A 15,460-nucleotide genomic window follows, 5' to 3' on the forward strand; every position below is an offset into this window, starting at 1 on the left:
GTAATGTGGTCCACTTTTAACCTATCCCTGAAATGATCCAGCAAGTCAACGATGGCCAAAATAGACATGATCCTAAATAGTGATAAACTCATTCTGCGAATAATTAAAAAAATCCTAAAGTTGTTCTATCACTACTTTAACTCTCCTCCAGGTTTCTGAAAGATTTAAGAAACACTTTTGCAAACTGACTGTTGGTCTACCTCCATAAATACTTACTATGCTAACGGTACTGCACATGTGGTCTGTGGTGAGAAGTGAGCAGTAAATATGCAGCAGAGTTGGCTGCTTTGTGGCTGGCAGGTGCAGTAGCAGCTAAAGATAGGGGGATGATGGCTTGTGTCCAAGGAATGCATGACAACAATGTAAAAAATCTTACCAGTGAATGGTATAGGTGGACAATTATCAGTAAACATGCATATTTAAAGTAAGAAACATTTTTTTGTGTGCATTCATAAGTCTTTTGAGTCTGAAGAATGGTCCTGACCTGAAATGTCATCTGTCCATTTCCCTTCACAGTTGCTGTGCCTGAACTGCCGAGTTCCTGATTTTGTTTTTCTTTGGTTAGTTGGTCTTTGCTCTGTGACAGTTCTAATTTCCTATTTTTGACTGAATTAAAAAATTTAAACTGGTATTCTGACAATGTGTTTTAATGGTAAGTGGCACTTTCACCATGGGGCAAAATCATGTAGGTTTAGAATATGAATGTACGTACCATCCTTGCTGATTTTTTTCCAGTTTTTTAAAATTGAGGAAGAATGTAGTGTAGGGGGTGACATTTGCTGGTCAGATACCATGACGATTTACAAAGAAGAAGAAGGCATTTCCTGATTATCATATTGTTGCAATACTAGCCCCATCAGTCATAATACTTAATCTGAAAGAAATATTGTGCCATCTAAAATACAAGCCAAAATGTTGCAAATACTCTAAGGATCAATTGTGGAGGGAGAAGCAGAACAAATATTTGAAGTCAATGATATAAAATAATACTTGACTACTTCAGAACTGTTTACTAGCTGGCAGAGCAATGAATTTGTGAAACTCATAGGTTTTTCACTGTGCTACTGGGTATGTTGTATCCTAATTACATTATAAAGTTACAAAAGTAGTTTGTAGCCATTTATAAAACAAGGGCTTTATCTTTAAATTTTAAATCTAGCATGTTTAGTGGTGGTGCGTGCCAACAGGTTTAGAATTATATAAGACACAAAATGGTGGAGTAACTCAGTGGATCAGGGAAAAAAGGAATCTGTGACGTTTCGGGTCAGAACTCTTCTTCAGACTGAAGAATCTGAAGAGGATTCCGTTTCGCCAGAGATGCTGCCTGACCCACTGAGTTACTCCAGCATTTTGTGTCTATTTTTGGTATAAACCAGCATCTGCAGTTCCTTCCTACACATGGAATTGCGTAATGTGAGTAATTGATTTGCAATTCAATTTCCACTTGTTAATGTCAGCATGACTAAGTCGGACGTTAGTTCACCTCTATGCCCAGAGGGGTTTAGGATGGCATTATCTGACTAATACCAATTAATTTATGTAGTTCCAGGGTTAAATGTGGTCATTATGGCTGATCTAACTGGTGGACCAACTGGTGGACCAATTCCATGAAGCATTACCCGCTGCTGGCCCCTGGTTCAATGTTGTTCCCTTACCTGTGATTTCTGGAGTCAGGAAAAGTATGGGTCGATGAGCTACTCCAAAGATTTGAGAACATAGTCCAAATATAAACTGAGTATAGTACTGAGAGAGTGCTACAGTGGTCAAATGTACATTTGTTTTGATCATTATTCAATTGAAAAGCCTGGCAACTCTGGTGCACACAAGGTCATCCTAGTCATGAGATGTAAGCTTCCAGTGTGCCTGAGGGGTACGGTGACTGGAGGCTTTTGTATCTTTCAGAAATTGGGGTTGGGTTTGATGGGGGAAAAATCTGTGGAATTCCTTACCACACATTGCTGTCAAAGTGATCACCCAAATGCAATACCACATTTGTATTGTATCCCCAAACCCCTTGCTGCCTGCTCCTATTTTCCATCATTTGCATGATTTGCACCAGGTTCCTGGCAGAATCGTGCACAGGGAAGGTTGGGATTTGTGCCGAGTTCCTGGCAGAATAGCACACAGGGAATGCGGGGATTTGTACTGGGTTTGCAGGTGTTGCTAGTGTATAAAACTGTAATGACTCCTTAGAGCACTAATTTCATTAGCGTTCTCAGTCCTTGGAACGTGCTCGAAGTACTAACCGTGATACCAGTGTATCTCTATTCAAACGCTTTTTAAAAAATAGTTCAGCAGACAAAACCAACCAAAGATTAATGTCATTTCATAATGGAATTTATTGAAGTTATGAACCTATAAATTAAGACAAGACTGGATTTAACTTCTACATTGAATTAATTCTTAATTGATGGGAAAATTAACTATTAATTTCAAAAGATTGAACAAAAGCAGGATTATTTTTAAATAATTTTATACTTTTCTGCTTGATGTTGGGATTAGTAACTGAAGGGAAATCCTCTGGCATGGCTGTTCCATTATGACGCTTTGAAAAGATTAGGTTACTAGGACAATTGTGTTATATTCAATAAAGCTAATTCTGAGTGCATGCTAGATTTGTATGGCAACAGATATTATGATCGTTAACTTTGCAATATACCCTTTCATATTTTTAAATGCCTCAACAATCCAGTCAATAATATTACTATGTTATAATGCATTCCTGATTTTAAAATATTGCATGACATTGCACCAGATTACCCTGCTCACATGAAGGGTTTTGTCAGTATGAATTATTTTTTTATTACATTGTGCAGTTTTGTTACGTAAGATATTGAGCCATAGAAAACTTGTTTTTAAAAATTACCTGATAATTTGAGGTTAAATGGAACCCTGGTGGTGGTGGTGTACGCAGGAACATAATTAAGTGCTCGGTGCATTGTTTAAGAATGGCAGCGCTGAGAAGGAAAGCAATGTTATATATTCATCATGAATTTCAAGGACATTTAAACATGTAATATATTGACATGTATGTGTGAGCTTAGCATTTTAAATCTTGAAGCAGGATGTGGCTTTGCTTTGTTGAAATACATAGAATGAGAAGCCAGGAAGGAGCTGACCTCACTCAGCTCGTGTGTGCATGCAGATAGCTGATTAGCCACAGATGGAGTGCAGCACAGCAGCCAACAGCTCCACAGTCAGACGTTCAACTACACCATGTTAAAGCGGCTGCCAGGAATGACTTTTTAAATGGCAGTGAAAGCTAAGTGCACAGCCCATGTGTAAATACAGAAATTCAGTGTCAGAGGCAAAGACATCAAACCTATAGAGGATTAAGTTGTTAAACATTAACGACAACTGAAGTTAAAAAAAGCAGCTGCAGCTGGCCGGAATAGTGAAGATTCTACGTGTATATGTTGTACGATACCTCTTTCCTGACTTGTGCAAGGCACCTTCTGCCTGTATTGGGAAATCACTGTACGGTGGTGCAGTGTTTTAAACTTTAAGATCTGTTAAAGAGCATACTAAATCCTCTTGGATATTCTGATGATTTTTTATCACAAAATTGATGGAACGTGGAATACAAGTATGAGCAGTGGATATTGCAGCTTAGATGAAGATTTAGAAGATTGTTTCTTTACTGCCAAAACCTCTTTCTTCAGGAAGCCTCAGAACAAGCTTGTAGAAAAGGTAACTTTTTATATATTTCATTGAATGACATTCTGTATCAACCATGAAATCAGTAAGTTCTGTACTTTTTATTTGCATTCAAAGATTTTACCTAAATTTTTAAAAATAAATTATTTTATTTGCCATGCAAAATTGCTAATAATATGAAAACAAACGTCAGAACTGTCCGTGTGAATGTTCAGAAAGGGTACAAAATGGTGCTGCTTTAGTTGGTGTTTTATGTTGCACTATTTTGTATGAGGAAGTGTCAGCATTTTGTGAAATTCAAATTGATGCTTTAGTTGAATCTGTTTCTAGTGCAAGAACCCGTATCCCAGCTAGTCTCTCATATCATTTGTTGTATTTTAATTACAACAGTCGGCACAAGTTAAAATTGGATTTCACATGGAAGCAAACATAAGATAACAAATTTTCAGGCAAAATAAGATATTACAGAAAAATTATGATGTATATTTTAATTAAAAAATTGATACATTTATTATATATTATCTAATTAAAACCATTGTTTGGGCACTTAAGAATTCTGATTAAAAAAATTCATTGCTTCCATGGTTCCCTAAACCCACATACGTTTCATATTGATTTGAATGATTTAGCTTTTAGTGAATTTCTGTTTACATATATAGTCATAAAACATCTACCGCACTGTCAAATATGATTTAAATATATATTGAGCCATGGACGACCCGTCAGCAAAATGCAACATGAAGGGCTGCAGCTCCGGTCTACTCCATTAATGTTGACATTTTACAGTTTTTAAAAACAATTCTCTGGATTATCAAGAAAGCTGTTAAACATCAGCAAACTCCAGGAATGTTAATTTATCTCGCATTTTCATTCAAATAATATATAAAAGTAAAATAGCTGCCAATAATTAATAGGTTTACTCAATCATATAGGACGACCAGTGCAGTCTGGAAGTAGAGCACACTCCAACCTTGCCCGTAAACTTGGATCCAACACTAAAATCCATCTGCTTAGCAATTATGAGAAACATCTCATAACTCAATTTTTTGTCATTTAATACTTTGCCTTCTCTGACTATTCCTGCATCACATCAGCTTCCAAGGGACTGATAAATCACCAATTTGTAAAACAATATAATTCTCATCCTACCAGATGTCCTATTTGTTACTGCTCATGTACTGTACGTGGGTCTCCAGTGCAGACAGATGTGCAAATTGTAGTGACTGTTCAGACCCAGAAAGGAATATGATACATGATAGTATTAAGAACTTCAAAAAATAAACGTCTATAAAAATAATGACAATTCAATTTTCATATCCAAAGGCACAAATGGTTATTTAGTTTATGCTTTATGAAGTTAATGAACTTGGTAACTGATGTTCATGGAAATAATATCTATACCAATACCACTCGCGCCTCACAGTGATACAGAGAATTCTGCAAACTAATCTTCAATACTTTGTTTTTAGATGATGTTGCTTTAAGTCTGGTCTTGTGAACCCATGTGCTTTGTTTAACAGATTAAATAGGTTGACTGTCCACGGCAAATGTAACATAATGAGTGAAAAGAATAGCTGATCAATAACTGAAAGTCTTAAATCTGAGTGGACACGAGTACTTAGATTTCTTCAGATTTGGATCAGACTCTCACTTTGTTTTTTTGCTATTTAGTAGATTTTGATCATTTTCCCTTAATCATTATCAACATGATAGATCTGTGGTGGCCTTCCTGACGTCACAATACCCCATCGTCACAAAAGGGGCCAGCAAAGTGTCTGATACCAATAATTAATTCAGAATTAACAATGATGTTGGATGTTTACCCCCAGGAATTAATCTGGTACCACTACTAGATCAAAGATGTATTAATTACATTAATAATACAACTAACTGTCTTAGAAGACATTTAATTAATAAATCTTGGAAGCATTAAGCATTAAGTTGATATGTGCACCATCTAAAAAGGACATTTTAAATGTGAAAGTCATATTTTCATATGGGGAAATGGCCCAAACAATCCAATGATACTAGATCGGAGATCCTTGCAAAAAAATAGCCTTCAATTTAAACTCCCCCCATTATATGATTTTTTTTCCAAAAACCTTATATGATGTGCGTTCATGTTTAACAAATTGTTGTCAAGAGCCTCTGATCTAGCCTCATTGGATTGTTTGGGTCAATTCCCCATTAACAAGAAAATACACCTTTCATTTTGTTTAAAATAAATGCACAGAGGTAATGTAATATGAATATGAAGCAGTGATAAAGACAGGGGCTCTAGAATTGGGAGACATGGATCAAGGGGTGGTGATTGGGATTGGGGATTTGTGTTTTAATTGCGATGGAGTTGTTCTTGGTGCCGGAAGGGTGAAGGTCAGTATCCTACCTACTCTGTAGACCTTTGATGTTGGTCCTGATGGAATGAGACCAAGTTATCTCGGGTGTGTCTGCTAACGGGTACCCTCAGATCAACATGATCTAAGTTCTCCATGAGTGTTTTGCATGGACAGATGTTAAGACATGGAACATGTTAAGCATATAGTGCAAGAACAGCCCTTTGTCCCACATTGTCCGTGCTGAACACAATGCTAAGACCAACACTGCAAACTGATGTTCATCCCTGATGTGAAATTGCAACAAAATAGCAATAGTTACTCCAGTTAAGAAGTGGCTGATTGGCATGATTCAACCAGGAAATAGTCGTAAAATGATTTACTGTGTGCAAAATCAATGTTCAATCACACAGCGGTGAAGAAAAACTCATTACGTGATTGATTTCTTGGTCGTGATATGCCAAGCTGTGATGGAAACCCTATCATCTTTCATTTGCTCCCTCTGTTCACTGAAAGACAGGTGTAGTTTGTGTAAATGTTGTGAATAGTTAAGTAGTTACCAAGGCAGTTGCTTTGTGTAGTAGTCTACCTTGCTTTATTTTTGTTATACACGTGTACCTGTATTGACAAATTATCATTGTGTACAAATTGGTTCATTTGTGACAATGTACAAAAGCCTCTACATTGTGCACTCAGTGGGATGTTACGCTTTTGAATTTCCTAGGGGTTTTAAAATGCAGGAATTCATTTTAAGTTTATTTATTGAAACTGCACACACTCTTTACAGATTCTCCCATTTCTGTACATTTTGCAAACACACAATAGAAAGCACTATGTCCCCAGCCCCTGCCCAAGCGTAGACTTGACGACCGTTTTGCCGAACGCTAACACTTTGTCCACCAAGGCCTACTGGATCTTCTGGTTGCTAACCATTTTAAATTCCCCCTCTCATTCCCACACTTACCTTTCTGTCCTGGGCCTCCACCATTGCCAGAGAGAGGCCACATGGAAACTGGAGGAACAACACCTCGTATGCTGCTCGTGTAGCTTACAACTAGATGGAATGAACATTGAATTGGCCAATTTTTGAATTCTAATCTGAAGAAGGGTCGCGACCCAAAGCGTCACCCATTCCTTCTCTCCAGAGATGCTGCCTGTCCTGCTGAGATACTCCAGCGTTTTGTCTATCTCCAATTGTACATAACTACCCTACAGATAAACTTTTTTTCCCTTCCTTTCCCCCCCCCCCCCCCCCCCCCCCCCATTTCCTTTTCTCCCACCTGGACATACCCATTTTGTTCCTTCCTCTTCCACCCCCATTCCTTCCTGTGGCTTCATTATTCTCACCTCGTCTATCCCTACCTCACACCTTTATTCTTGTTATCCTGGGCTTTGTCCAACCATCCGCCTATCAAGATCCCCTCTTACCTCTTTCATAGAAAACAGGTGCAGGAGGAGGCCATTCGGCCCTTCGAGCCAGCACCTATCACTTGCCAGGATTTCTTCTGCTCTACACAGTGGCACAGAGGTAGAGCTGTTGCCTTACAACACCAGAGACCCAGGTTAAAACCTGACTATGGATGTTGTCTGTACGGAGTTAGTATGTTCTCCCTGTGACCGCGTACGTTTTTTCCAGGTGCTTCAGTTTTCTCCCACGCTCCAAAGACATACAGGTTTGTAGGTTAATAGGCTTTGGTAAAATTGTAAGTTGTCCCTAATGTGTGGGACTGTGCTAATGTATGGGGTGATGGTTGGTTGGTGCAGACTCAGTTGGCTGAAAGGCGTGTTTCCATGCTGTATCCTTCAAATAAATCTAAAATCATGCTTTCACCTTCCTCCCCCCACACCACAATCGGCCTGAAGAATGGCCCCAACCTAAAACATCACCCTTCCAGTCTTCTTCTTGCGAATGAAACAGAAATAAATCAAAGGAAGTTAGATCTCAAGCCGGGTGTTGAGCAGCCAGGTTGTTGTCTCTGTGTCCAGGCCCTGAGCACCATTTGGTGGGTGGTAGAGTGGGCACTCAAAGATAACATGGTTGGCTGTCTGTTCTGCTCCGCATTCACAGGCTGGGCTCTGGTGGAGCCCCCAACCCCCCCATCTCCACATCTCTAGTGATGCTGCCTGACTTGCTGAGGTACTCCAGTGCTTTGTGTCTTTTTTTTTGTCAAACAGCATTTGTAGTTACATGTTTCTCCTCGATGAAGGGCCTTTGACCTGAAACTGTATCTGTTTCTCCTTCTACATTTAGCTAAACCTGTTCTGTTTCCTCCATTTTGGGATTTACCTTCAGATCTCCAGCGTCTGTAGTTTTTTGGATTGTGCCCAGTTTCCACCAGTGGTGCTGATAAAACAGGGACTGACTGGTCTGTTTTTTAACTCACTGTAGGAGTATTTTCTCAGTGTTTATTAACGCTCAGAATAATTGGGTATTTTTGATTGAAGGAAAGCTTTCCTCAGCTTGTGTTCTCTCTAAAGCTCGACTACATATAAGAAAAAAATGAAAGCTCCATGTGGCATTCTTAAAGCAAAATTAATAAAGATGTAATTTCTGTAGGTCGGATGTATATTAACAGCACACTGGGGAAAAAGCCGAAAGTATGATTTTCCATTTAGGACTCAAGGACTTTTTTTATTAGTTTCTCTGGGTTAATATGTAAAAATGCACAGCCTATTCATAAACCACAGCAGTACATGTTGAAGTATGGACATGATGACGTCTGAAGAAGGCTCTCGACCTGAAACATCACCCATTCCTACTCTCCAGAGATGCTGCCTGTCCCGCGGAGTTACTCCAGCATTTTGTGTCTTATCTTCGATTTAAACCAGCATCTGCAGTTCATTCCCACACATGTTGATGTATGTTCAGTTGGCATAGACTTGATTTGAAATGGGTTTTTGGCTAAGCTAAAGATTAGGTGCCCGATGAGTTAGTGCACCACATGGTATTTGTTGTGTGCTCATCTGTGCCAGCAATACAAACATTTAAACGATAATTTTACCAATTTAACCATTAAATTATTTTTTTCCTTCAAGTATAAGTGGTACTATACTTTTAAGATGGATTCCAATAAATGTTTTTTTTAATTAAAATCTTAGTTTACAAAAACCTTTGGTAACCTCTATTCAGTCTATGTGTGATTAGCTACAACAAGCCGTACACATACAATATTCTCTGCATTGAACAATCCCTCCAGGAAGAGAATACCCAAGTTTTGCTTGTTTTCTTTTTAGGAGTGTTGCCTGTGTGTAGTAGGTTATTTGGTCCTTTCAACCTTCTCCACCATTCCCCATGGTGATTATCTAAACCCCCATTCCCGCTTTCTCTCCATATTCCTTGATCTTTTCAACCCTGATATCTAATTCCTTCTTAAAATATGTGACGATTTAGCCTCAATCTCCTTCAGAGCTCGAGCTTTCTGCAGATTCGTAAGTCTTTGGGTGATTAATTTTCTCCTTGTCTCACTCCCAAATGGCCTACCCCTGAGCTTGACTATGGATCCTGAGACTTGACCATGGTTCTGGTCTTCCCCACGATTGAGAATATCTTTCCTGCATCTTGCCTATCCAGTCTTGGCAACATGTTAAAGTTTTAATGAGATCCCTCTAGTTCTGCTAAACTATGCCTAATCTTCCCAATCTCTCTACATAGGACATCCAGGAACCCTGCATAGCAAAAACATTTTTCCCCTGTATAAGTGCAGTAAGAAATCCTGCACTTATCCTCAAAGTCATTCACAGTGAAGACCAACATGACATTTGTCTTCTTTAACTGCTTGCTTCACCTGCTGACTTATTTTCACTGCTTGGTGCATAAAGATGGCCAGGTCTGTTGTTCCTGTCCCTTTCCTAATCTGTCACCATTTGGAAAACACTCTGCCTTTCTGGTTTTGTGACCAAAGGGGAAACCTGGCATTATCTACTTACTCTGCTCTACCATGTATTTACCTATTCCCTTGATCACTAGTCCTAGTCACTCTGAGCTCTTCCTGCACTCCCCCCACACCCACACTTGCACTCAACTTTGTGTTGCTGGTAAGCTTCTCTCATCTAAACCCTTACCGTATGTTGAGGTAGCACTGAACCCTATGGTATTCCACTAATCACCTCTTGCAACTTGCAAAAGATCAATTTATTCTTCCTCCGTCCACCAAATCTCTATTCATATCAGTGCACACAATCCCACCTGCTATAAATGTTGTATATTAATCCCTTGTGTGACTTTATCGAATGCCTTCTGGAAGTTGTCACACACTGCACCCACTGGTTTTTCCCCATCCACTCTACTGGTTACATACTCAAAACAAAAATCCAGTAAATGTCAAGCATGATTTCCCTTTTGTAAACTCATGCTGACTGACTAATCCTGGTACTGATTTCAACATCATTATTTCCTCAGTAAAGCAGTATTTGTTCCATGATATCATGGTTTTTGGTCTCTCTTTCTTTTTATTAATTAGTGGCTTTACCCAATTTGTAGGAACTGATCTCGAAGAATGGTGGAAAATAACCACCAATTCGATCATTTTGTAGTGTCATTTCCTATAGAACTGAGATGAGGAAAGACCTTTTCACACACTTGTGAATTTGTGGAATTCTTTTCCTCAGAAGGCAGTGGAGGCCGATTCACTGGATGCATTCAAGAGAGAGTTAGATAGAGCGCTTAGGGCTAGTGGAATCGAGGGTTATGGGGAGAAGGTAGGAACGGGATACTGATTGTGCAAGATCAGCCATGATCACATTGAATGGCGGTGCTGGCTCGAAGGGCCTACTCCTGCACCTATTGTCTATATATCTATGTACTCCGTAATGCAGACGATTGGACTCTGACAATTTGTCAGCTTCAATCCCATCAATTTCCCTACTTCAGCTTCTCCCTCCCACTCAGCCCTCAATTCCCTAACATTTCTTGAATCTTGAATCTCTTAACATTTCCAGGAAGATCTGTGTTATACATTGTGAAGACCGATCCAAAGCATTAGTCCAATTGGTCTGCCATTTTTGTTCCCTATTGTACATTCCCTTGTTTCGAACTGTAAAAGACCTCCATTTTTCTTATTAATCTTTTTGTCTTTGCACATGTAAAGAAGCATTTACAATCAGTTTAATGTTCTCGGCAAGCTTGCACTCATCTTTGATTTTTCTGCTCCTGATCAATCTCTTGGTCATTTTTTGCTGAGTTCTCAGCTGTCCTCATGTATGCTGATTTTTTTCAGGCCAATTCATTTGGCACAACATTGGATCCTCTCCTTAGTTTCCTTTGTTAGCCATGGTTGAGCCACCGTTCATGCCTTATTTTTACACCAAGCAGGAATGAACAATTGCAGGTCATCTTTGGGCTCCTTAAATGCTTGCCATTGCCAATCCACATTTAACCCCATAATCTATATTCCCCATCCGATCTTAACCCATTCTTTTCATATACCATCATAGTTTCCAATATTTAAATTCAAAACTCTAGACTCAGAACCATTAATAAAGATTTCTACCCCATTATTACCAGTCCTCCCCAAGGGCCTTGCACAATGAGATTGCAGATAAATCATCTTTCATTACATAATACTCCATCTACTATGACCTACTTTCTACTTTAGTTCTTCTGTGGTTGGTTCAGAAGATCATCCCATACATGCACCAGGGGTCCCGCCTCCAGAATACAGTTCGCCCAATGTAAGTGTTGATTAAAATAACCAGTGACTACGGTGAGAGTCATAGTCACACTGTACAGAACCAGGCTCGTAGGCCCAACTCATGCATGTTGATATGGTCTATAGCTGGCCTAGTCCCTTCTGAACATCACCTATCTATGTTCTCCAGAGATTATGCCTGACCCGCTGAGTTACTCCAGCACTTTGTCTTTTTTTGTAAACTAGCATCTGCAGTTTCTTGGTTCGAGTCCCATCTGCCTGTGCTTGATCCATATCCCTTGAACATTTCTTATCTAATGTATTGCAAACCATTGTGTCCACCAGCTTCCTCTGGTAAATCAATCCATCCAAGCTGTAGAAACAAAGAATTACAGATACTGGTATATACAAAAGATAGACAACGTGCTGGAGTAACTCAACGGGTCAGGCAGCATCTCTGGAGAAAAAGGATGGGTGATGTTTTGGGTCGGGACTCTTTTTCAGTGGTCTGGGAAAGTCTGAAAAAGGGTCCTGACCTGAAACATCACCCATCTCCAGAGATGCTGCCTGACCCACTGAGTTACTCCAGCACTTTGTGTCTATCTGCTATATAGTCTGCCCGTTGTGTGAAGAGTTTGTCCCTCTGGTCTCCTGTTGTACCCTGGTTTGTCCCTGCAGCCCACCTGGAAACCTGCCTCATGGTTGATGATATACATATATTTGCCAAGGCCTCAGCAATTCTTCCTTCTCTAAAGCTCCATGATACAAACCTGGTCATGCCCAGATGTACCCTTATTGCATAGGTCTCATGTTTCCTGTCTCTTTCTTTCTCTAACAATGCCAAGACTGTTTGGGGGTTTCTATACGAACCCTACTAACCCTTCAGCTGTCCCCATACAGATTCTAACTCTGAGCTGAACCATTTACAGTAATCTCCTCCTCAACCTGATATCCCATCTCCTTTCCCTCGTTGCCTGTTCTTACTGGATATTAAATACTGCTGAATCTAGTCCTACTGCAGCCTTGCCTCCACAGTCCCCGTTCCATCGTATCATTAACATCTGTTTGCTTCATTAATTCATCACTTTAATGCAAATGCTCCGCACATTAAGACACAAAGCCTTTAGGCATATCTGTTCACATTCTTAGTCCCCTTAGCATTATTTCGTCCTAATGTTCCATTTGTTTTTTGCCCTTAATTTCGTTGCCTTCCCCTATTGTTTTTTATCTTCTGTTTTTGTTTCTTTCCTTGTTTCTCTTTCCTCAACTCCCTTGATAGATTCCCGGCTGTCATGTGGTTTAGTTTAAACTCACTCCAACTGCACTAGAAATTCCTCCCCAGAGATGCTGCCTGACCCGCTGAGTTACTCCAGCATTTTGTCTTTTTTTCTCCCCACGGACATCCTTGTCCTTCTCAAGTACATCCTGCCAGTTTGTCGTGGTCCCACTTCCCCACAAATGCTTCAGGAATTTAAATCTATATCTTTCCACTAGCCATGTATTCATCCAACATATCCGTCTATATTCACTCCAGCTGGCATGTGGTATAGGCAGCAATTGTGAGACTGGTAATAGAATAATAAGCAAGTTAAACAAGTTTTTGCAGCCAAACCTTTTTTCCACACTTGTAATGGCTTTAATGTTATTGCAGCCCCACATTTAGTTACTCTGCATCATGGAACGATGTGACAAATCAATATTAATGATTTGCTGACACAATGTAATTGAGTTGAATTACTTGCATTTTGTGGCCAGTTGTAACATTCCTTTGGCCAATACACAAAATAACAGAGCACTTTATATTTTAACCCAAATAGACCAAGGATTTGCAAAGCATCGATGGTATTTGGGAAAAACCTCATTTAGTTTTTTAAAACTGGACTAAAGTAAGATTCGGAGGAATGTCTTGATTTTATTATTGACCACTTAAAAGCGTTTGTTAATTTTTCTCGTGTAGAATTGTTTAAAGAATTGACACGTATGGAATGTAAGACAACATTGATTTGTTTAGGAACTTAGCTCAGTGGCAGGAGATGAGGATAAGTATAATAGACAGTGGCTTTAACTGGCAGAATGTGAGGACTGGTGTTGGAAAGATCAGTACTGGAACTAATACTATGTGTTTATTGATGGCTTACATTAAAGGATAGAAAGCTATTGATCTATGTTTGCAGAAGACTTAAAGATTGGGGAATTGGAGAGACAGCAGATGGAAATATGAATTCAGAAAGTTACTCTGGTAAATGAGTTTCAGTGTAAACAGAAGTGAGGCTGCCTAGTTTTCTCTGGGGAAAAAAGTAGACTGGAATACTTTATAAATAATGAAGGTCCAGAGAAATATTGATCCATGGAATGTTTGAATGATTCAGCTACGGGACTGAGCAGGGTGTAGCCACTCAGTACATTGGCCAAGACGTTTCTTGGACAAATGGATGGAATTGATTTTGTGTGCCAGTCAACCCGCCCCTTGTGTGCAGTGGCATTGACCTTGTCCACTAAAGCCGCCTTATCCACTCTGTACAGGACGGCTTTGAGAGGACTTTGGTCAATTGGAGGAGGTGAGAGAGGCGTTAGGGTTGGATCTGGCATAATGGACACAATAGCCGAATAGCCTAATTGTACTCCTATCACTTATGACCTTATGACTTATGATGCGTTGTGATTAGCTGCTGGGAGTGAATGTGGTGTTGTGTTTGGGTCGGTGATCAAGCTGATGGACGTCAGAGTCACATTGCAGTTGTGGAACTTTTTATTTACCTTGTGCCAAATAAATTGATAAATTGTTTTGTGCAAATTCTTTATTAGTCATACAACATGTGATTCAGCGCAATGTTAAGCTTGCATGGTTGCTGACACTACTTTGCTAAACCATTCTAAACCATGGAAGTGCTTGTTGGCTGATCTGGATGTATATAAAGACACGTCGTTATCAGCTTTTTGCCACCTCAGCGTTCCAAGTGGCTTACAGCCAATAAAGTACTTTATGAGCTTTGGTGTGAACCAAAGAAGCAAATTTGTGAACAATCCTCTCCGTCAGTTCCTCAGTGTCAATGGTGCGAACAAAAATTTCCATCACCAGCAATATGATCGCCAGATAATGGGTGACTTTGTTTGGTTGTAGAGTAAATATGTCGACATGGACCACAGGGAGAACCTCCATAACTTCTTTGCCACAGTATCATGGAATTAACGTATAGCAAAACGATACAAACCTCATGAAATTCTGAGTTTTTACGATAATAATGTTGCTGTTGAGCCAAATGTAAACATATTAAGACCGTTTGAGCACATCTAAGGCTTAACAGGTGACCTATGAAGATTTAACAGATGAAGCAGACCGAAGGTTACCTGTGTATTCATCTTATGAATATTAGCAGGCTGCTCGGCTCACTTGCATGGCAGAGGCAAATTGACCTTTTGAGGAGTTTGGGATAAAATGGTGAAGGCATTGGAAGACTAACTGGGATAAAGCGAGGGAGAGTGAACTGAGAAAGATCCACTCACCGAGCTCCACAACACGTAACAGCAGCTTGTATTTTTCTCATGCATTTAACATATGAATATGTTCCAGGATATTTTGCAAATTTAAAAAAAATTAACCCAGTTGTGGGATTTTGGCAAATTCTAAATGTTGTCCATGACTATTTGTCCTTGAGAACATAGTGGTGAACTCCCACTTGGTGAACCACTTTGTTGAAAGGCTGCAGTCTGTCCGAACCAGCTCTATATGTAATCTTGTTGGAGATGACATTCTAGGGTGCACATTCAGTGACATACTCATATGGTGGAGCAGGGAATAGGACAGGAAAGAGTATAGAAAACAGCATTTCCCCAAAAAATATA

The 15,460-nt window shown here is 39.6% G+C and overlaps 1 protein-coding gene across 3 annotated transcripts in view; it reads left to right on the top strand.

Annotated features, from left to right (window-relative positions):
- Positions 1–15,460, top strand: part of LOC129708951 (ras association domain-containing protein 5-like) — an 80,387-nt gene that overhangs the window by 38,842 nt on the left and 26,085 nt on the right. The window contains exon 1 of one of the 3 annotated variants that reach the window (XM_055655029.1): positions 2,737–3,690. The exons of the other annotated variants lie outside the window; for them this stretch is intronic. Within the exon in view, the coding sequence (XP_055511004.1) occupies positions 3,547–3,690 (144 nt within the window). The 5' untranslated portion in view covers positions 2,737–3,546. Of the gene's footprint in view, positions 1–2,736; positions 3,691–15,460 lie in introns of those variants that run through there. 3 annotated transcript variants of the gene reach the window in all.

Source organism: Leucoraja erinacea, chromosome 24 (genome assembly GCF_028641065.1).
Source record: "Leucoraja erinacea ecotype New England chromosome 24, Leri_hhj_1, whole genome shotgun sequence".
Taxonomy (NCBI): Eukaryota; Metazoa; Chordata; class Chondrichthyes; order Rajiformes; family Rajidae; genus Leucoraja; species Leucoraja erinaceus.